Genomic DNA, 22,179 nt, shown 5'->3' with positions numbered 1-22,179 from the left:
CTCAATTTTGGCGCTTCAATGTGCTGCCAGCGAACGTTGAGTGTTCGACTAGTATGTCGTAGACATGTCCTTTCTCAATGCCATTTCCTTCAATGTTGATCCTACCCATGCAACTCCACGCACAATGCTATTGTGATGTATTTCCTTTGACCGGTTTAATGATTAACAAACAGCAACACGTACATTATCAATACCACTGTCATGATCTATACAGTCACCTAGGTCCCCATCAATGCCGTGCTTGTGTACATAATATCAGGATTTGACAAGTCTTCATTATATAGCGGAACTTCGGTGCTACACGTTCGAAACCTCGAGTAACATATCTACGTATCCCCAGTGTCTCCCTTCTTTGCGTAACACGAAATCCGCCAAATACTCTACACCCACAAGAAGCATGAAGCTGATCATTCTAGCAACAGCAATAACGCTGTCCACCACAGCCTCAGGGCACTCATGGCTGCACTGCACCAACCACAACAACACCGGTATAAAAGTCGACATGGCAGCCGCTGCACTCAAAACACCAGACAGACCTGTTGATCCACTGTAAGTACTCATCACTCAATCACACATACGAATGAAGACTGCAGGAAAGCTGAACTTCCCATAGCATGCCTTATAACGCATATCTGTGCCACGGCTGGCCGCGCGCAAAGCAGAACCCAGGCAATTGGATGGATGAAGGCATAGAATGTACGTATATCTTTCTGCCTTATCCACACCATGTCCCTTACTAAAAGCCTACAGATCTCTGGGATCTTCCCGCCCAAGCCTCAAAGGGCGACACGCACGCCTGCCACCCCAGGCAACGCGCGCCAGCCCAATACCTTACTCCCACAATCACGCAAGAGCCTGATAGCAAACCACCCTACCATACGGCGCCGGCCCCGATGGCAACAGCTACAGCCGGGTCGTCCATAACACTCATGTTCGGCGGCAACGGGCACAGCCGGGGTAATTTCGGTGGCGTGGAGAAGGGCGACCCAGGAAGAGTTTCTGTGTACTGGGCTGGTAGTAAGGAAAAGGAGATCGTGGATGTGAAGGAATTGACGAAGGAGAATCTTGTGCAGGATAATGGGTTTAGTGAAGAGAGCTTTGCGTATCCGGCGGATTTGAAGGTTACGGCGCCGCCGGCGCTGCAGGATAAGGGAAATTGGCAGACGGTGCATTTGTAAGTCCATCTTCTTTTCGTTGATGCTGTGTTATTAGGAGTGGGGGCAGATGTGGTCGGAGGAGTTCCCCTGCTAACGTTGCGGTATAGGCCTGAGTGTATGGAGAAGGGTCGGCATATGATGGTATGGGTGTGGAATTTTGACGGTGCGAACAAGTACAGTACTTGCTTCGATGTCATGATTGAATGAGAAAGAGAGGACCGCTGGGCGAGAAGATACATCAGATTGGTGACGCAGAGTTAGGTAATGTATGTCCCTCTACCATTAGTGCTTTGCTTCTCTTTGCCCACTCGCTGTGCCTGCTTCTCCTCTCGCATGTGCAGTCGCATTGCTGTGTTCGACCAACTTCAACGGACGGTATTTGGCATCCCACATCTGCTCTCTGATCCACTCCTCTAGATCTGCATCGCCACTTGGTATATCCTTCTCTTGGGCCAGATCATCCTCCACAGCCTTCTTGATCACACTCTTCGCGATCTGGACGCTAATTTCGCGCACGTCTTCGACGTCTGGTAAGAGACCGGCTCCGCGGTTGTTCAGAACAGGAGCCTCCGAGGCAAGGGCTTGTACAGCTGCGACGAGGAGAGCGGGAGTCATAAGGCGGGTTCGGGAGAGGACAGCGCCGAGGCCGATGCCAGGGAACGTTACCGAGTTGTTACATTCAGCTTGGAGCGGTCAGCAACATCATTACGGAACGAAAATTGTAGACTCACAGATATCGTATTCCTTGCCATTGTGTTTGACCGGTGGAAATGGCGAACCGGTTGCCACCAGCGCTTTGCCATCGGTCCAGTCGAATAGATCCTGCGGCTTGGCCTCATGGAGTTTGGTTGGGTTCGATAGTGGGAATATGACAGGGCGCTCGACGTGCTTCGCCATCTCTCGAACGACGTCTTCTGAGAACGACCCTGGCTTGGTCGAGGTACCGATGAGAACGTGTGGCTTCACCTCCTTGATGACGGACAGAAGATCGCCATGTTCTTTGCCCTCCCACTCCTTGTCCTCTCGCGCAAACGGAAGTTGGGCCGGAGTGAGCTGATCCTTCTTGCCTTGTAAAAGCAGACCAGGCTTGTCGACGCACCTATACTGGGGTCAGCGTGGGCTCCTGGACTGAGTGTGTAAAGAAGCATACCAAATTTGTCGCCCGGCTTCTTCCTTCGACTTCCCGGTGTTCTGGACGATGGCATCTTGGATCTGGTCCGCAATTCCCGTGCCTGCCGACCCCGAGCCAAACATGACGAAGCGAGCTTCTTCCCATTTGGTTCCGCTTACTTTGAAAGCTGCCATGATAGCTGCAAGCGTTACGCAGCCGGTGCCTTGTACGTCGTCATTGAAACATGCGATCTCAGGTGTGTATTTGTCCAGAATCCTTCGCGCGTTGTTCAATCCGAAATCCTCGAAGTGGATGTAGGCTTTGGGGTAGTGTTTTCTCGCAGCCTTTACGAACTTGTCGACGAAGTCATCGTATCGCTCGCCGTATACTCGCTCTTTTCGCATGCCAAGATAAAGCTCGTCGTTGAGAAGGTCTTTGTTCTGCTCTCGTTAGCAATGCGCATCTGATTCGGGTCTCTCTACTGACATCGGTGCCGCAGTCAAGGACCACAGGGAGTGTTCGCGAAGGATGTATACCTGCGCACAGAGTGTAGATGACGAGCTTCGCTATGCTGATGAGGATGGCTCCTACACCCTGATCGCCAATGCCGAGTATCTGTTGCCCGTCGCTCACGACTATCACATCGATATCGTCGGGATTTCCCCATTGCTTGATATCGTCCTCGACGCGGTCTGCATCGTCGATGTTGAGGAAGCAACCTTCAGGTCGCCGGAAGATCTTGGAATAGTCGGCAATCGCCTCGCCCTCAGTGGGGGTATAGATGACCGAAAACATCTCCTTGAGGTGTGCGAGGATGAGCTGCAGTCGTCAGCCATGCCATGCCATGACCGACACCATCAACCATCGCATACCCTGTAGTATAACACTTCGTTCTGCTCCTTCAGACTCGTCATGAAGGTGTTCTTGGCGAGGTCGCTCGGTCGGGAGCAGTACTGGGCGTATGCGCGCTTGACCTGCTCGTTGAGGGTCTGGACGTTGGTGGGAAGGAGCCCATGAAGCTTGAAGACATCGCGCTCTTCTTTGATGAAGGCCGAGCCCTTGTTGAAGTAGGGTGTTCGTAGAAGTGCATTGCCCTACGTAGTGTGTTAGCCCCAGCGCTACTCGAGTGTGTGCATGCCGTACAGTCAGGCTGGTTTCCTGTGGCCCAGATGTGGATAGAGGCAGATGGCCAAACTTGGCGCTCTTTTGCTGCTTTGTATCAGTCGACATGTTTGCGATGTGTCTGCCACAAGCGATGCGCGCAACTCTCGAGAGGTGACAGGGTGATGGCTTGAATGCGGGCAGCGCGGAGGTCGACGACTTGGTCCAGAGAGGCATATAATATTAGCAGAGGCTACAAGTTAGTGTCGTAGAGATCACAGCCTCATATTGGAGGTGGTGTATCGTCCTCGCTGGCCGCGACAGCCTGTTGAGAAGGGTGTTGCGCGTCGCGGTTTCGGCATGATGACGTCGACGTGAAGCTATCAGGTGTGGGACCCTGCAGCGCAGAGGCTAGACCGTTCAGACGTTTTTGCTGCATGAAGAAGACACGCCGCTTAACGAGTCCATTGGACATGGGCATGCAGAGGCTCCTTGGGGTAGGCATGGAAGAGCGAGGTTTGGTGATGAAATGACCCCGGACGGCTGTCTTGGCGCACGCGGCACGTGTTGGCACCGGGGCAGTCAGTCGCAACCACCACTCCACTCCTTTTACTCTCTATTCGACTTGACCCCGCAGCGAACAAAAAACACAACGGCGTTATCCTTCGTCCCTCGAAGATTCAATCGACTGACACTATCTTCATCTCCATACCAATCCCTATCCAAAGCTGACAAGCCACCCAATCCGACTTACTTGCTCCAGCACCTCCTTTATCTGTTTGCCTTCTTGAACATGCTGTAAAAAATCGGCCTTTCGTAGAGTAACACCGCTCTCCATTTATAGAAGTCATTTCGTTTTTCTTGAATTACGTCGAGTTCGTCTCGCGAATGGTATCTACGCAAAGTCGCGCTGGTCGACTACCTGGGTACATTACCTACTTCGTTGCTGAATCAGTCTCGTAATCTTCTTAGCCGAAGTTAAGGAGAATGACTTTAGGATCAGCTCAAGACACATTTTGAACTACTTCACATTGCCAGAGCAGGCACGATCGGAAGGACTCAGTAAGAGCTTGGAAATTACAGGAACTCTTAGAGCATCCTTGAAGTGGCTCCTCCAGTGGGGATGTATAGACCCGTCACGATGGAGGCTAAAGCTCCAGCTCCAGGCCGGCCTTTTCAAGAGCGACCTCGGGATGCGTGGCAGGCGGACGCAGTCTGGAAGGCGCAATCGCGCAGTCGCCTCCTGCCGTGAGCACATTAACCTCCTACCGGGTGAGGATAACAGCCATTAGCGGTCTAGAGAACTGAAAAGTCCAAGCTCAACAGGCTCAACAGGCTCAACGCGGGCGTGCTTGCTGTATGAAGTTTCTACGCTAGCTACCCGCATTCTGGGGAAGCAGTCGCAGACAGCATATAATCCCCCGTTCTTCTCCTTACTGAAGATCCTCACCTTGCTTTCGCTCGCAGTTATCAACTGCTTCAACCTTTCCATCACATTCAGTACGGCAATCTCCATTACATCCAGCAACCAAGCACCAAGTCGCAAACATGAAGGCTACTACCATCATCGCCACTCTCCTCTTCGGAACCACCATGGCCGCCCCTGGAGCTGTGAGTTCTACTCCCCATGTACCATCATTCTGCTTGAGACTATTACTGACAGTCACTTCCCAAAGATCTCCCTCAAGCGCTCCTTCATCGAGGCCGACACTGGCGTTGATGGCGGCGGTGCCACAGTCGCCGATACTCTCACGGCATGTGTCGAGTGTCCATGCAACGTAAGTTATCTCCTCTGCTATCTATCGCAGAACGAACAATACTGTACCTGGCTGATAAATATGCGTCTAGGGTTTCTACGGTGGCTGCACATGTGTCGTCAACGGCTGCTGTCTCCAGAAGAACTGCACTTGGCCTCGTTCTTGAGGGCTACTTTGTTACTACAAGACCGGAATGGACGCACCCTGAGTGAAGTCTTCTGGGGTGCAAGTATGTGGATATATAAGGGATGGATGCACGACTTCACGGCAAACGACAGGATTTAAGGATCATGGATATATGTCTCAAACTATATGACTAGGCAGTGACAATGCCTGAGACTCAATCAAGAAGATGTTTTCAAACTTCGTTGTCCACTCGTCTCGTAACAATGGAGTGATGCAAACAGCAGTACCCTCCAACATACTCAAGAAGGAATACTGCCTGATGTCATCATGAAAAGAGATGACAGCCAGACCAAAGACCGGACAACAATTGCGAGGGCGCTGACCACGGCCGTTGTCTAAACCTTCCAGCCACCCTCAGGCACCTCGACATGGCCGTTATCATCACAGCAGCATCCCCCCGAGACGCATTGACAATCGCCAGTAAAGCCCTGGAGGCGCCGTCAGTGAATATTGATGATACTCCATGCGCCGCCCTTAGAGAGGAAAAGGCCGACAACGAGGAGACTTACTGTACATGGACACTCGATACAGGCAACTTGCACAGTACCCTCGACGTTATCGTTGTCGCGGACTGCGATGGTCTTGAAGGAGCGGTTGAGGGAGACCTGGTAGGATAGTGTCAATGAAGTCTTTAGGGTGAAGGTATAGAGAGGCGTACAGCTCCAGGAGCGGCTAGGACAGTGGCAGTATAGAGCAAGGTGCTGATGAAGAGAGCGAACTTCATTTTAACTTGGTGATTCGAGCGGAAGTAAATTGATGTACTCGGTGATCGTTTGGGAGGTGCTTAGAACAGTCGAGGGGGTCAGAGTTGTCGCTTTATGGGAGACAAAATTGGGGCGGAATGGTCAAGTGAATTCACTGGGTGGTCTCACTCAGCTTTCTCTCTCTGCATCGCTACCAATTAAGCATATTTCTTGCCTTCGTGCAGGACCCAAACTGTGGCCAAATATCGATTTCCTTCTCAACTTATCCTCGTGGAATGGTCAAGAAACATGGCGTGGCCGGTGGAGTGTCGCGTCTTCCTGTCAGTGGCTGGCTAAAAAAAGTGAAAGTCGACTACGCCCCACGCCGTCATCCATTGTCTCTCCTCGCCGCTAGGTCAGAGTAACGATAATCCTACGAATGACCCGGTCTGACAACAAAGGGCCAAGACACAGGTAGCCGAGTCTTTGAGCATAGCTGTGCTGATGTGGCTCTCTCTTGTCGACCTCGGGAGAGGAAAAGTAGCCATGCAGCCACATGATGTTCTTCCCCATATGGCATTGTTGATCTGCCCATTCTGAAAGCTTACGCAGTGGATAGGTACTCGTTGGATGCGATCGACGGTAGCCAAGAAGAAGGACGTGTATATGTGCGTATTATGCGCCCGAGTTGCGCTGCGCCGTGTTGGTGCCTTGGCTTCGCCGTGGGGTCTGAGACAACCCGTCAGCACACAAGGCTGCGAGATACGACTAGTATAAGCCAGATGTTTGGCCCGAAAGATTCGTACTGAAAATGTCAATGAGTGTTGATGAACCTTGGAAGTGCGAATTTGTCGTCAGGCGGATGATAGGGAGTGCGTCATCGCCCCGCTTTTGTTAGTCGCGTCCCTGACGCGCCCCTACCCGCGTATGGGACGCGACTGCGCTTGACAATCCTCAACCATCATCATCTCGAATCACTTAAGACGACTCAGACACTCGATAGCTTCTACTAGAGACGCAGCGCTGCATTTTTTTGCTGCATGCGATGCTTGTACAAGCTATTCCCCAATTTTATCTTTCCGCTGAGCCTCCGCTGCGCTCTACCTGGTTACGAGACCACTTCGAATAGGTTCAGGCAACACCTCGAGGATAACGACCAATTCATCTTTATGAATTGCTTACCATGGTTGACACCATTCCCGCGCGGGATGCGGCTCGTAGGCGAAGGCAATCGTCGTTGTCATTCGCCTCGAACTTCCGACATGCTATAGAGCAAAGTTCACCCACTTGAGGTCTACGGAAGTCGTGGTGAAGTCGAGATGAACTCAGTAGGCTATCTCGCACCATCAATTCCTGTCCCTAGTTCTCGTGGTGAAGCTGGGAAATTGTCTCATATACTCTGCCCTTCACTTTGCTCGATCCTTGTCGCAGCTTCGTCGTGGTGAATTCGATGAACTGTCTCGCATACTAAGATTTCATTTTCTTAAATCCTCGTCGCCGCTTTCAACATTTCCCCTCACCGACCGCGCAACGACTTTTGTCCCAGCCACAGGAACGCCAGAATGAGCGCTCCGATACTCCCCGTTTATCCGCAATGGGTTGCGCAGACCCTCACACCCTACCTGCGCTACGCCTTCAAGCACTTGTTGCGTGACGATCTCGACATTGAGCCGTACGTCCAGCGAGCGCTCGAGACCTCTAGTTTCCAGCCCGTAAGTTCCGTCATTTGTTCACTTTGACCGCCGCCGGGGTGCTGATCCGTTCCAGAAATCTTCTACCGACGGCGACGATCTCTTTTTTGAGCGCGTGTTCTTCGCGATCGAACGTAGACACCAAGGCCTCCCAGCCGAGCTTAATGGACTCACGGATAATCTGCAGCCTCTGGCAAGGTTTCTCATCCGGCGGGCGCAGCTAAAGGGACCCTACGAGCTGCTGCATCGCAATGCGCAGCCAAGTGAAGCATGGAAGAAGTACGAGAGTGTACGGCTTACGCAGATTGCGACTGAAACCGCGAGAGGTATGTACGCGCTTTCACCAAATTTGCTACCACACCGTCACAAGCACAACGCTCTTCACCCTACATCCAATCCACACTGTTCACAGTTTCGCCCGGTCATCTCGGTAATGTCATATATACACCCGCGATTCCTCTACGCTATCCAATTTCAACTGCTACATAGGCCGCAGACTCTCTTTTACACCGAACTCTTTGCTTAAGTGTGTATACTTACATGCACATCAGTGCAAAACTATTCCTCTTCATCTGTGGATAACCAACCAGGAACTTCAACTTTCGCGATGACGGCAAGACCACCCGCGAACCACGATATCGACCCTCGTTTGCTCTACGCAAATCCGGGCGACTTCACTGAACCTGGGCTCTCAGGAACCTTGACTATTCCTGAGTTGCAGCACTATCAACGTCGAAACCAAGAGATCGAGGCATTCTGGGCAAGAAGACAGGGTCAGCTTCCCAATCAGCAGCAAGGATTTGGACTACAACACCCGTCACCCGGCTCTCAAGGTTCTCTACAAGGTCGTCAACACGAGATGATGTCGCCGATTTGGCAGAGACAGTTCGATGACAATGTGAACGGCCCAGGATTGCCGTACGTACCGCGTCCGGCTCTTCAGCAGCATTCTACTCCGGATTACGTACAGCAGGTCGGACAGCAGCGGAGTGTAGGGCCATCACAGCTTCCAACGCCGGCACCGACTCCCACGGCGCAGATGTATGCACCGGCTCAGTCCATCCAGCAGTACTCCCCACAACTGGGTTCTTATCAGCCCACGGGCTATTCATCTCTAGCACAGCCGCAATACCTCCAGCCACGCCAGGCGCGCACGGCACCAGAGCTCAAAATCAAGCAACACAGCTTCCCTACTGCGCCTCGGTCTCAGCCCACGCAGTCCGGAAATTCTGCCAACCGTCGTCGCAATACTCAGCATGGCCTCCCGACTCTTGCTAGACCTGCCGGCATCTCCAAGTCCGTTTCCCAACCCCTCGCAACTACTGCCACACCGGACTGGACCGACACAGCTCAGCTTGCAGCTAGCATGCCGGCTTTCAAAAGTCTCCCGAAGGCAGAGAAGGTAGCCAAAATTCTGGAGATCAACAGAGCTATAAAGGCCAAGAATCCTACTACGCTCACGGCGATGGATCAGTTCCTCCTTGACCATGGTGTCGCTAAAGAAGACGTCACGGTAGTGGGAGTAGTAGGGCCCGATGGTAACATAGTGAAGCCACCCGGTCAACAAGCGATAACCGTTCCGGCACCGGGCTATCCGACTCATCCAGGTGTGCATGCGACTCCACCGGGTATGCCAGCCTTCGCGCATCATCCGGGGTACTCGAACATTACGAGTTCGTTCCCTCAACCGTCCTATAATCCACCAACAAAGTCTGCACCGGCTGGCAAGCGAGGGAGGAAGAAGAAGGAGAAGAAGTGAGACAAGCTCGAATAGCGCGCGAGCTGAACTGGCTGTTATGATAGTGATGTTCGTTGCCTAAATTTCTCTATCACTTGACTGGAGCCTACATAGTGCTTGGTTCGATGGCAGTACGTTTCCGGGCTGTTATGTGCGATTTCATACTGGAAGGCTGTTGGCTTGGGCAAGATTTCACACGTTCACGCTTCCACGTAAAGTTTAGCTCAACATGGTTGATGAAACAAATTGCAAAATATATTACCGATTGCGATATTGAACGTAAGTATCTGTGAGCCACATCTATCTAGCATAAGCCCTCAACTCAGGCTCAGCGTACATCTTTTGTGGGTACGTTAACAGCAGTACACCAGCCACAGGAATGAGCCCTTCAGTAGCCAATACATCATCAAGGTCGAGACCCTGAGCCGCGTAGGTACTGCAAACGCTCTTAACATCAATGCGATCCACATTACCCGGTCCATCGTGCGTAAGCGCATCAACGATAAGCGCGTAGGTCAGAGGGTTGAACAGAACGCCGGCATGACCGTAGAGAGAGCCACCTAGCTGCCCAAAGCACACTTTCTGTACCTCGTTGTTCGAGACGCCAACATTGCGCGCGTCTTTGATGAAAGCGGAGGCGATGGTGCCTTGTTGAGGCTCGACAACCTCGTCAAAGAGGCCAGAGTAGAAGGTTGTTGTGGGTACGTATGCGCTGTCGCCTCCGTCGCGTCTGAGCGACGCAACAAAATCGGAGGTAGCCTCTTGCTGGATAACAGAGGGGTCGCAGGGAAGGAGCGCGATGTCGCTGTTCGGTGTCAAGCAGATCGCGTTCGCGATGACAGTGCCCTTGAAGTCTGGAGATACGGGGAGGAAGTCCTTGACAACCTTGCGGGTTGATGGCCAGTACTTCAACACCCACTGTGTGTCTAGACCACCCTGGGACCAAGATATGACGGCGATGTTTTCCTTGTTCGTGCGTGAGACGGCACTGATGTAGTTGATGGCGTAGGCGATGTATTCGGAGTTGGTTTGCGCATCCGCGAGCATAGCGCCGGGGATGTTGAGCCATACAGGATCAGCGTAGCTCTTGCCATTCAACAACTTCCTGAGGTTGTTGGCAAAGTTTGTGCCTCCATAAGCACCAGTTCCGGGTACAAAGATCACTGGGCGCTTCTCGCCGTAGGTGAAGCTAGGTGGGATGAAGAGTGCTTTTCGGAGTGCTGACTCGGAGAGTGTGTATGGCGCATCAGCAGCATCCTTCTTCGGGTAGATACCGACGGTGGCTGGGTTGTTGCTGTTGATGCTGTTCTCGCCGAAGGGCAGACCACCGGTGAAAGCGGCCTTTAGCGTGTCGTCAAGGACAAGGCCACCGGCTATCTGGGTCGCTACTGCGGCGAAAAAGTCCGTTCGCGTGGTCGGGCTCGCCCAGATCTGGGAGTGCCTTGCGACTGCCTCTTCGATGTTCGTTGGTCGCGAAGTAGGCTGAAGTTGCTGAAGGATGTCGAGCACCTTTGGGGCATCGCCGTCCTTGACTGCTTGGTCGCATTGGCCGAGAAGGCCACCAACGAGGGAGGTCAAACCAGATGTGAGTTTACTGAGCAGTTGACGTTCATCCAGTCCCTGAACTGCGTCGACGGCCGGTGCTGGTGCTGCAATCGGTGCAGGTGCCGCAGCTGGAGATGGTGCGGGAGCTGCGAGCGACGCAGGGAGAACGCTCAGAAGAGCTAGCGATTGGATGGAGAGACGCATGTTGACAATTGCTGGACCTTGGTACAAGAAGCAAGCACGACCAAAAGATGAGGAGATGCAGGGCCCTGGTCGATCAAGATAAGCAAGCATACGACCCTTCTTTAACCATTCTTACACCACGAGTCGTGAAGCTCAAGATCGTCATCCTGCCCAAACGTTGCATCGCAGTCTACCACGAAATGTTTACATTGTCACCGCTCTAGCGTCGCCGACCAGGTGGAACAGTCGCGGAAGCGCATCTTGGTATATATCGATCTGCATAGGCCTTGTAGATCATGCACTACGTAAGTCATTAGCGTACGGGACGGGCTGTGATCATGATCTCTCCCCTGAGTAAATCAAGAGCTGCTTTACTAGATCCGGTTCGAAGACTATTGAATGCGGCAGTTGAGCGCCACTGACATCGTGAACCCACTTTCCGCTTGGGCTCGGATTGACGCATGGCTCTGGCGCATTCGGCATTCGATCCACGCGAAATAACCTTCTGCACGTGTTAGAGATGCATTGTAGTGATGGTGGTTGAGCAAGGAATGCATGAACATCGGCCGGTGAAGAGTGCGCGGAGAGAAGAGGAGTTGCGTCCACAGCCAAATAGACGGACTGGGTTGTGAAGATGCGATTGGCCGAGTCTTGCCAGCACACCTGGATAACCGCCTGGGCAGTCTCTTAACCTGACCTCGCTCGACCTCGCTCGACCTCGGCTTAGCAGCCCGCCAAGATATCGGCGATGAGGATTGCGCGCTGTGGAGACATACACATGCAATTCTTCTCAGAGACGAGGGATTCTGTCCGTCAGATGGGTGTTTTTGACGTTGACAAAATGTCCGTGGGCCCACACTCCGCACATCAAAGCGCGGCCCAAACACCCGGTCCGCCCTGCGGAAGTTATCCCCGTACTTCTTCTTTTCCAGTCCGCATAATCTCTCCTTCCGATTCTCAACCACTGGGAGTATATTTCAGGCGTATGCTAGCGTATCACACCAGAACAAACTTGTAGTTCTTTCCAAGACCCCTCGTTCGGGCTAATCTGTGGCTAGAGCACCACTACTACTGCGTTAACATCTGGAAAGTTACTGAACCGCATACTATCACCTCTACCCCGCCACAACTTCAAGCATTTGGTCTCGACTCTCTTGTCTTTTTCTCTCTCCCCCTCAATTCTGCGCGTTCCATGGCGCCTGATTTGACAAGCTTCTCGGAGTCGTTGGAGCCGTGGGCTGTCACTAAATTCCCTCGGCTCGTCTAGCTGTGCATACTAACGATGTCGCAACAAGAGTTGATTTGGAGGTGTCTGTATGGTCAGGTGTATAGGATCATTCCATGCCTACAGCCTACAGTAGGAAGGGACCTCGGGACCTCGGAAGTCGAACGGTCTTGAGCTCCATCCAAGTCTTGGATCGAGAGATGTAGCAGCTTCTGCCCCCATCCAAAAACGCAGGTCCAGCGCATAAGAGCCATCAGTCAAAACATCAGAGAGGATTATTGTTGGATCGTGCAACATAGCAATCTGCTCGTTCTGCGATACGGAGAACATTCCGTGTTGGTGCTAAAAACGCATGACGTCATTTCTAACCAGGTAGCGCGGTTCACAACCGTCCCGGGACGCACCCGTGGACGCGACATCTACTTCAGCGTCCCATCTTTTGAACGACACCGTGCTTGCTATATGGGGTTTGACTACGCGCATGCGATTGATGTCTCTTTGTTTTTCACATTGAAGAAGCCCGTCGCAATGCCACCCAGACATCTAAATGATGCCTACCGGCTTGGAGAAGCCATGAATCAGCTCGCGGAAGAGCTCGCCTAGGTGCGACGGGGAAGTAATACTTTTAAGCAGCATGCGATGTATCGGCGACATGGTAATGTCTGCAACCGTCTGCATCAGATGTACCTGCCAATTATACTCTGATTGTCGCAGTCTTGGTAGTCACGCCCACAGGAACCGTAGCTACTACGCTCAAAGCGTCTTCTATGGCCCAGGCACAGACCCATCGCGACCTTTCACGTTGTACGTCGCACATCGACCCTACAAACGCACGCCCTCCCTATTCCTAATGTACCTTGCTTTATCATCGTGCAGGGCCGACACGATCTCCCATCTGGACCCTAATGAGTAGCTCGTTCTTTCAGTTACCGCTGCCTACAGCTCCTTCTACCCTACACCAGGCCCAACGGCACGATGCTGCTCTTGACATTCTCAACACATGCACCCTTCCGCAGCTATTGGATCTCGATGGCAGACCCACGTTCGTGCTCAACATGGACGAATATTCGAAGGGGTGTCGAAATCCGATACGACCGATCTTTTGCAATGCAGCACTCCGAGAGCAACACCAGCTTTTGGAGAAGGTAATTGGCACTTCGCCAAGCCATGGCGATTCCCTGGATGGTGGAGCAACACATGATGAGTTTCGAATATGGACGACAATCCTCAGCCGATTCAACGACTCCCGGGATATATTTCCCATCACCATCGAGTTTGAGAACTTTTTATGGCTTGGTGTTTCGATTTTTCCCAATTGGCGAATCATTAGCGCACACAAGCTTTTCCAGAATGAAGATATCCCTGAAGGGGATCCGCTGAGCGCATCAGCACCGCGACTTGAGAAAGAGGGGCACGGCGACCTCACTGCCGACGTAGCGAAGAGTTTAGCTTCTGCAGAGGCAATACCGACGCGGGAGATCGTTGAGGATGTGCAACAACCTAAATTTCCGATTGTCTCCCTCGGCCAGGACCGTGACAAAAATGGCTCCTCGAGCATCTCAGCGATCACTTTGTCTACACCTGACTCGTCCGTACCCGACTGGACAGCACCGAACCCCAGAGGTGTTCTCTCGGATCATCTACAGTTTGTAAGGGGCATCGACTGGGCAAACACACCATTGGGAGCTATGAACAGATGGTCGATCCAGTTCCGAGAGATCATCTGCTTAGTCATGCGCAACCCTCATCCATCTTCTGTCTTCTGGGGCGAGGACCTGACCATGCTTTACAATGAGGCCTATCGAGACGACGTGACGGGCGACAAACATCCGGCTTTGATGGGAACCGGTTTCTCAGGCCCCTTCGATGAAATGTGGCACGCGGTTGGTCCTGTAATTCGCGAATGTGCTCGGACAGGCCATGCGCAGCTAAACCACAACCAGCCGCTACCCATCATGCGTTACGGTTACATGGAAGAGTCTTTCTTTACTTGGTCTTTTGTCAGTATTGATGCCCTCGATTTGGCCCCATGAATACATCTAACAGATGGACAGGTTCCGGTCTTTGGTGGAACAGAGCGGGTCTTGGGGTGTGAGTAACACTGCGAAACGTTGCCGTACCGCTTATCAGCGAGACTCAGTGGGCTTGAGCCAAAGATACTGGAACTGCTGACTGAGATGCGAACTGTAGTCTATCTCAATGCTTTTGATACCACGGTTGAGTCGATCAGCAGTAGAAGAATGTGGTTACTGCGATCCCTCGGGGAGCGTATGAACGCCACACGTACTGTCAGTAAGTGAATATGGACGATCCTTCATGTGACTGACGCTAATCGCGCACCCACATTTCAGAAGAATTCTGGATAAGAGTGCTGGAGGGCCTGAATCACAACGAATACGACGTACCCTTTGCGCTTCTTTATACCGTTACCGAGGCAGACGACATTGAGAATGGTTCCTCGCATTCAGATGCAACGCCAACGTCTGTCAAGTCATGCGTGTTCGAAGGATCTATCGGCGTGCCGAGAGGGCATGCAGTGTCTCCCGACAAATTCAGCTTCAAGAACTACGATGGTATCTTGACACCTGCTTTTCGAGCAGCTACCCAGACCCTGGAGCCCAGGATGTTGAGCATCAAAGACCATACGCTTCCACAGCCACTGTTAGACATCATCGAATGGCGCGGCTACAAGGATCCTTGTAGAGAGGCCATAGTTCTACCTCTACGACCAACCAATGCAGACAACGTGTGTGCCTTGTTACTAATAGGCATCAATCCACGAAGGGCTTATGATCATGAGTACAGGTCTTTCATCGCCATGCTCAATAGACAGATCGCCACGTCGTTGGCGTCAGTACTACTTTTCGAAGGTGAAGTGCGGCAAAGCAAAGAAGTCGCTAAGATGGCTACCCTACAAAGAGAACAGATGTCTCGACAGCTCCAACTTCAGACCGGACGAATGCGCCGAATGACCGAACTATCGCCCATGGGCATGTATCTATTCAATCCGGATGGACTTTTATTGGAGGCGAACGAGAAATACTACGAGATGACAGGTGTCTCACCTACAGGAACCAAACTACCTTGGACTATTGAGATGATGGTGGGTGAGAGCAAGCAAGTGGCACAAGACATGTGGAACTGTACGCGATATTGCCATGCCAGTCGCATGTTTCAAGCGCTAACCACGAAGTTTAACATCCAGATATGATAACTCACCATAAGCCAGCAAGTCGTGAGCTACAATTCGCCAATTCGACATTCCAGCCCCGAGATATCGACGGTTCATTAATCGAATATTGGGTCCTCTCTGCTAGTCAGCCAGAGCTAAGCCCCGATGGTGAGCTGATCAGCATCATGGGCTCGCTCACGGACATTTCGCATTTGAAGTGGGCGCAGGGTCTGCAAGAACGAAGACTACGAGAGGCAGAAGAGGCGAAGCGTCAACAAAACGAATTCATCGACATCACGTCGCACGAGATGAGAAGTAGCGATATCCCTCCCTATGCAGATTGCATTCGAAATGTCTACTGACGCATTTATCAACATCTAGACCCGCTTTCCGCGATCTTGATATGTGCCGACGATATCAAAGATACTCTGACGCACTATAAATTCTCATGCACTGGCGATCAAAAAATGGCCCAGGACTGTATCGAGGCTGCTGAAAACATCGCTCTTTGTGTTCAGCATCAAAAGTCGATCGTCGACGATATTCTCACGGTCTCAAAGCTGGACTCGAATCTTCTCCGCATCACTCCAATTCCAGCGCAGCCTATCATCGTTGTACAGCGGTCTATGGCAATGTTGGTAGCCTGTAGTCGAATATGTACGAAAGCTGGGCTGACATCATCCTAACAGGTTCCGTCCTGAAATACAAGCCAAGAACATCGACTTCAAGTTCGTTCCGCATCAGAGTATCCGAGATCTCGAAATTGACTGGGTCATTCTTGATCCAAGTCGACTCCTTCAAATCATCGTCAACCTTATTACCAATGCCATCAAGTTCACTATGGACGCACCAGTTCGCTCGATCACAGTTCATGTCTGTGCTCATGCGGAATCGCCAGACTTTGGCGTACCAGAAGGATTCCAATGTAAGTAGCTGCATTAGTCGAATATCCTGAAGGTGAAGTGCTAATTCTATGCGCCCGCCGTTAGTTGTTCCGCCAAGACAAATCGTGAGCGAATTCGGAAACGGCGAGGGTTGGGGCTCAGGCTCGTTCGTCTATCTTCGGTTCAATGTCCAGGATACTGGATGCGGTTTGTCGCCTCAGCAGATATCGCTGCTATTTGAGAAGTTTGCGCAAGCTGTGAGTAGACGCCAACCCCTAATCACTGCCAAAATTAGGCTGACGAAATGTTCAATTTGAAGTCCCCACGAACGCATATGCAATACGGAGGTAGCGGTCTCGGACTCTTCATCTCGCGTCAACTTGCCGAGCTTCACGGCGGTCAAATCGGAGTCTCGTCACAAGCTGGCGTCGGCAGTACTTTCGGGTTCTACTTGAAATGCAAACGCATGATTGCAAAAAAGCCTACGATCTCAACGGACACAGTGAAGCACGCTCTAGACGCCGAACACGCGGCATCTTCGCGCAAAATCAGCGCCGCAGCTGCGAACCAGAACTCCACCGCGCCCGCTGCCACGCCTAAGGAAGTTGAGACCCCGGTACAAGCACAGATTCCCCGGCCCACAAACGACAAGAAAGACGAAGAGAAAGATGATCGACTTCACGTTCTTGTCGTCGAAGACAATCTAGTCAACCAAAAGGTACTGGTGAAACAGCTCACAAAAGCTGGCTGCGTCACACACACCGCCGATAACGGCGTCTGGGCATTGAAGCAGCTCGCGAAAACGAAGTTCTGCGATGCTGATGGCATGCCACTCACCATCATTCTCATGGACTGCGAGATGCCGGAGATGGACGGCCTCACCTGCTGCAGGAAGATACGAGAGATGGAGGAACGGAAAGAGATTACGAAACATGTGCCAATTATCGCGGTCACCGCGAATATTCGAGGGGGACAGATGGATGACGCAAAGGAAGCGGGTATGGATGATGTTGTTGGAAAGCCGTTCAGGATTCCGGATCTCTTGGCCAAGATGAAGGCCTTGTTGAAGAAGCTAGAGGACTAAAATGATACATCTTTCCTAATACAAATCCTTGAAGCATAGGTAGTCCTGGACAGTCACCGTCAACCCTATATCTCATACTACGAGGTCGTATGCAGTCAGTGGACCAATACCATCGCCAACAAACCTTTCGATGCTGGCTGTGGTGGCGCTGAGTATGGCGACACACTCAATACTCAGAACATCTTCACCAGTTATCGACAAACTTGTAAAACGTCGAGGCCATATAAACCACCCATGTTGTTCCCGCCGTACGACTTCGGTCGAGGTCGTCCAAAGATGCTTTAAGTTTGCAAATACCCCGAGAGACTCGATCAAGCGGCTTTCATAGCCTCAAATCAATCTTCTTCTTGATTCATGTAAACTCAAACTACCAGAAACATGTGTTGAAGACCTCTCGCAGACACTACAAAAAGACAGTCGGGTAAACTCCATGCATCTAGACTCCCCAGACGAAGAAACAGCGATCATACATTGCAAACCCATCCATTTTGGACACTCAGGCCAAAAACAGACATTGCTTCCAACTGCGTGAATTTTGAGTCGACGAACTCGTAAGTTCGCCACCATGAATGGAGAGAAGAAGAAGAGGATTGAGGACGGGAGAGGAAGTTTATATGCACGAAGATCGGCGCTAAGGTAGCGCTAGTCAAACATAATAGTACCGACAAGATGGTATTGAGGAGGGGGGCAGGTGACGTAGCAGCGTGACGTTGCAATGGACGTCACCAACTGATAAGCAGCGTACCTACTCCGTGTTTGTCTAGTACCGAGGGAATGACTTGATGACCAAAGGGTAGAAGGGAAATCCAATCAAACGGGGAGGGAAGAAGAAATATACCGTGGCAATCTGCTACATCCTCCACCGACTTACCATTCCGTTCTGTGAACCAAGGCTCACATCCAAAACATGATCTTGTCGAGAGACTCGTGCCAAGGATTACCCGTTGTCGTTCCAGCTGGCTTTTGGCTGTAGAACTCGGTTTGTGCGCGCGCCAATACTAAGGCCCTCAAGTGTGCTCTCACAGCTTGAGGAACGGAGTTTTCCTCGTCAATCTCTGCGTTGCTCTTCACATCTCCAGCTGCAGCATCGAAAGCCTGACCTGCGCGATACCTGGTGTCGCGGTCGGTTTGCAGGCGTCTAGGCTCATTTACTTTAGCGGTGTTGAGTGTTCCCAGGAAGGTAGCGTCGCGGCCAGCCCAGGTATCGGGGAGGTAGAGACGTGCTCGGTCGCAGAGACGGTCGGCATAGTACGTTGGGGCAGCGTATGAGACACCAGTCGTGGCTCGGCAATAGGTGTAGCATAGGTGGTGAGTCTATAAAATGTGATGTTAGTACGAAACGGGTACCTGGGAGGGTAAGATGGGGCAAGCAACTTACTAATTTGCGGAGATTAGCAGCACCCGTGCAAGACGCTATTCCATCGTCCCGTAGAACAAAGTAGTGCGTGGGTCGTGCAGTTCCTTTGATGCCACTGTGCGACTGCAGATAGAAGTCCCGGAAATACGGCGAAGTGACTGTACGGTCGACGTAGGTCCCAGGGTTGCAGTTGTTGTTACCGTAGCCATCTTTGCTGTTCGCATCGATAGGATAAAAGCGAGTATGATGACGTTTGACGCCCACGAGGGCAGTAATTTTGGTTCCTTTGCCGCCGCCCATCGTCAATGTGTTGCTCCGCTTTCGTACTGCATCTGCGGCCCGTTCGATAGCCGTCAACTCGACGCTTACAACACGCGAGTATTGTCCTGCAACATAGTCAGTACGCTGATGGATACCAAAAGAATGGGATAATAAAACCTTTGGAAACACCGTCACGGTAGTAGATGAAGTTCTGTGGGACCACGGTACTGCCTGTGGCGATCATCCAGGCCCTGATCCTCTCTTCCACCATCTCTTGGACGTGATCGATGATCTGAAGTCTTGTCAGTGCTTTCTTAGTCAAATCTTCTATACATAAACTTACTTCGCGGTCAGTCTTGTCTTTACTCTGTAGGCGAGCTGAGCCAAGGAACCTGCCAGCTTCGTGGTCGACCGATCCTACAATACACGCAATGGAAGGTGAGTTCTCATATGCTCCAATACCGGGATGGATTACGTCTGCGCCGAGGACAAGAGTGTTCTTGCCCAATGCCTCGGAAATGTACTCGACCGATGCGTTGATACCACCGAACTTGATGTTGATCTTCTGTGTGATATTCGACATGTATTTCGTAATCTGGTCGGTGCCCAGAGTTTCGAGTTGCGAGGGTTTGGCGATGCAAAGGGAGCGGATTCCGAAGTGCTTGTCCGCCAGCTTCTTGAAGTGCGCGTACACGTGTCGGTCCGGATACGAAAGCATGAGTATGACAAGATCAGCCTTTAAGGAGACAGCTTCTGCCATTTTTGACTGTAGATTCTCTCCCGATCCGATAGTAGCTGCATCGTTTCCAGGATTGACACGAACGACTTGGGTGTTTGCCAATCCGCATTTCCGGCCCAGCTGGTTGAGCAACTCGGTTTCGAAGTTGGCAATCGTTGGTGTGATATGCCGATTCTGAAGCTGGTGGATAACGTAGTACCGCATGGCCGAGATTTTGGGCTCATGAAACTGGTGATCGTCTTCAATATTCCAGACAGACTGCTTGAATGAAAGGCTCTTCTTGCTATTCTCCTTGTGGTGTTGGTTCCATTTGTATGTCACAGAGGGAAAGGGCATCCTGCCAGCCTCCACACGCATCATAGTAGGATAGAGCGACAACGGTGCGCCGTTCCTGAAGCCGACCTTCTCATTCTTGACTTCATTGAAGCCAAGATGGGCAAGGCCTTCGCGTTCGATAAGACTCTGGGCGACGCCGGGGTTGAGTGCAGCTTGATTGACCATCGAGCTTGTCAGATGTTCAGGAACAGGACGTCTGAAGATTTGGTAGGGTACGATACGTAGATGCTCCTGCGCGTACCAGATAGGGTCGGTAGCCGTGCCTACGTTGACGGCTTTGCGACCCGTCATCGCGGTGAGACCAAAACTGCTTCTGATGTGATCGGTAACTTTTGTTGGTATCGTCCGGAAGATGAAATTGCCTTGCGGGTCCTTCAATGGCTTACCATCGGTTCCCTTCACCTTCTCGACGAAACTCAGGTCCTCGATTTTCTCATCGGGGTTGTTGTTGTCACCAATGCTGTGGATAGACTTGATGCGAGCACCAAAATTGTTCAAGCGCTGCTGGGTGTGCTTCGGGTCGACGTAGACGCGGAGTTTGCTCAAAAGCGCTATACGTTCTTCCAAGTCGGGGAATGTCTCGCTATCCGCCAGAAACTCGCTGACAAGGACGGGACGAAAGAAAGCGCTTGTAGCAACATTGAAGTTCATCAGCAGACATCCCATGCCCGGCTTGATAGTGTAGTAGTAGCCACGCATGATTTCCAACGACTGCGAGTGGTACTGAATCTTGTTTTGTTCGCGGTAGAGGGGTTTCCGAGCCTTCCTTACGAAGAACTTGTCAACGGAATGCCGGTATACTTCGGCATCGAAGCTCTTGGATATGATGATATTGAGGCATCGTTCAACAGCAGCCAGATCAGTATGGACCTCGCTTAGGGTAGCCATAGTCTGATTGTGTAGTCTACTAATGGGTACTTTGCTAACGAACTTCAAGCGGGCAGCGACCGGATTGTTTCCTGTCGTAATGTTTTGGCTGGGCCATATTGCGCCTGCGTTCTCATTGACTGCGTCTCCGGGCACTTGCGGTGGTGTCGTGAGATTTTGATGCAAATTCACCCAAGACACAATCGTCTTTTGATTGTCGGTAGCGAAGTTGGCTTGGTCATTGTTGAGGTGGGTCCAGGCCTCCAGGGCTCTCTTGAACAGTGCTTGGACTTTCTTCTTGGTGCGTCCTTCTCCCTCCAGATCAAGGATCTCATATTCGTAGAGGTCCGCCGCATCGGTAGTGATCTCGAAGTGATTAGTTAAGATCGTTTGCGGTGAGATCAGAGCTGGAAGTTCGGTGCGGAGAGGATATTTGGCGGCTGTTTTGTTCTTCTTGACCAGTTTCTTGTCTTTCTTGAGCTGTTCCTGTCCTTCTTCGACAAAGGATTTAGAGATCCAGGGTCGACCGACCAAATCAGTCGTCACCACAGGAACCGCAGTACTGCTGGTGGGATAGTAGAGCTCATGGGTGCTGTCGCGCCAGTCGTGGTCCGCTGGCACGTCTGTGAAGGAGGCCATTGTGAATGAAACCGCTGCCGATGGTACGGGTATTGATGCGTAAGAGGAGTGTGATGTCGAATACTGAGATGATACCAGGAAAGACTGGGTTATATGGTATGATCTAGTCATCGTAATAGCTTGCTGTTGGTGAGCAGGCGGACACTCTGCGCAATCACAAGCGAGACAAATATGCTTGCGCAAGCAATCTGCTGTGAGTGATATATGTAGAAGGAGTTGGTTTTACCATGGTCGTTTCCCAAACCTTCCGTCCGGCTTGCTCGATAAGTGTACGGACAAAGACACCGGGAACCACAGCATCTATCCGCGAGCACCTCGAAGACTCGGACTTACTCGTTCCGAGAACGCACAAACTGGAGATAAAACTGGTAATTGAGCTCAGAAACACATTGAATACCACCACAGTCATGTGCGTGATGGTGCTTTGGGTCTTTACCGAAGAGTAATCGAATCTATACCTCGA

General features: G+C 51.6%; 6 protein-coding genes across 6 annotated transcripts; 3 read left to right on the top strand and 3 right to left on the bottom strand.

The window, feature by feature from the left end:
• Nucleotides 1-397: 397 nt before the first annotated feature.
• J4E87_004273 (uncharacterized protein) lies at nt 398-1,178 on the top strand (the record flags this gene model as incomplete). The annotated part of the gene is made up of 3 exons (XM_049375895.1): nt 398-549; nt 614-696; nt 751-1,178. 3 exons carry the CDS (start codon nt 398-400, stop codon nt 1,176-1,178), a joined length of 663 nt encoding a protein of 220 aa, XP_049234104.1.
• A 261-nt stretch (nt 1,179-1,439) lies between these two features.
• Nucleotides 1,440-3,498, bottom strand: J4E87_004272 (uncharacterized protein; the record flags this gene model as incomplete). Its single annotated transcript, XM_049375894.1, has 6 exons — nt 1,440-1,840; nt 1,889-2,256; nt 2,308-2,708; nt 2,755-3,087; nt 3,141-3,362; nt 3,412-3,498. The coding sequence occupies 6 exons, from the start codon at nt 3,496-3,498 to the stop codon at nt 1,440-1,442; spliced, it is 1,812 nt and encodes a 603-aa protein (XP_049234103.1).
• A 4,059-nt stretch (nt 3,499-7,557) lies between these two features.
• On the top strand, nt 7,558-9,445 carry J4E87_004271 (uncharacterized protein; the record flags this gene model as incomplete). Its single annotated transcript, XM_049375893.1, has 3 exons — nt 7,558-7,707; nt 7,763-8,012; nt 8,238-9,445. 3 exons carry the CDS (start codon nt 7,558-7,560, stop codon nt 9,443-9,445), a joined length of 1,608 nt encoding a protein of 535 aa, XP_049234102.1.
• Nucleotides 9,446-9,724: 279 nt separating this feature from the next.
• On the bottom strand, nt 9,725-11,173 carry J4E87_004270 (uncharacterized protein; the record flags this gene model as incomplete). Its single annotated transcript, XM_049375892.1, has 1 exon — nt 9,725-11,173. The coding sequence occupies one exon, from the start codon at nt 11,171-11,173 to the stop codon at nt 9,725-9,727; it is 1,449 nt and encodes a 482-aa protein (XP_049234101.1).
• A 3,444-nt stretch (nt 11,174-14,617) lies between these two features.
• On the top strand, nt 14,618-17,517 carry J4E87_004269 (uncharacterized protein; the record flags this gene model as incomplete). The annotated part of the gene is made up of 8 exons (XM_049375891.1): nt 14,618-14,669; nt 14,729-15,134; nt 15,183-15,520; nt 15,583-15,864; nt 15,931-16,183; nt 16,239-16,474; nt 16,539-16,690; nt 16,729-17,517. 8 exons carry the CDS (start codon nt 14,618-14,620, stop codon nt 17,515-17,517), a joined length of 2,508 nt encoding a protein of 835 aa, XP_049234100.1.
• An 894-nt stretch (nt 17,518-18,411) lies between these two features.
• Nucleotides 18,412-21,716, bottom strand: J4E87_004268 (uncharacterized protein; the record flags this gene model as incomplete). Its single annotated transcript, XM_049375890.1, has 4 exons — nt 18,412-18,831; nt 18,896-19,260; nt 19,313-19,427; nt 19,479-21,716. The coding sequence occupies 4 exons, from the start codon at nt 21,714-21,716 to the stop codon at nt 18,412-18,414; spliced, it is 3,138 nt and encodes a 1,045-aa protein (XP_049234099.1).
• Between the last annotated feature and the right edge of the window lie 463 nt (nt 21,717-22,179).

The sequence above is a fragment of the Alternaria ethzedia genome, assembly GCF_023757985.1.
Source record: "Alternaria ethzedia strain BMP 0044 chromosome Unknown scaffold_8, whole genome shotgun sequence".
NCBI classification, from domain to species: Eukaryota; Fungi; Ascomycota; class Dothideomycetes; order Pleosporales; family Pleosporaceae; genus Alternaria; species Alternaria ethzedia.
This window is presented reverse-complemented; position numbering and strand designations above follow the sequence as displayed.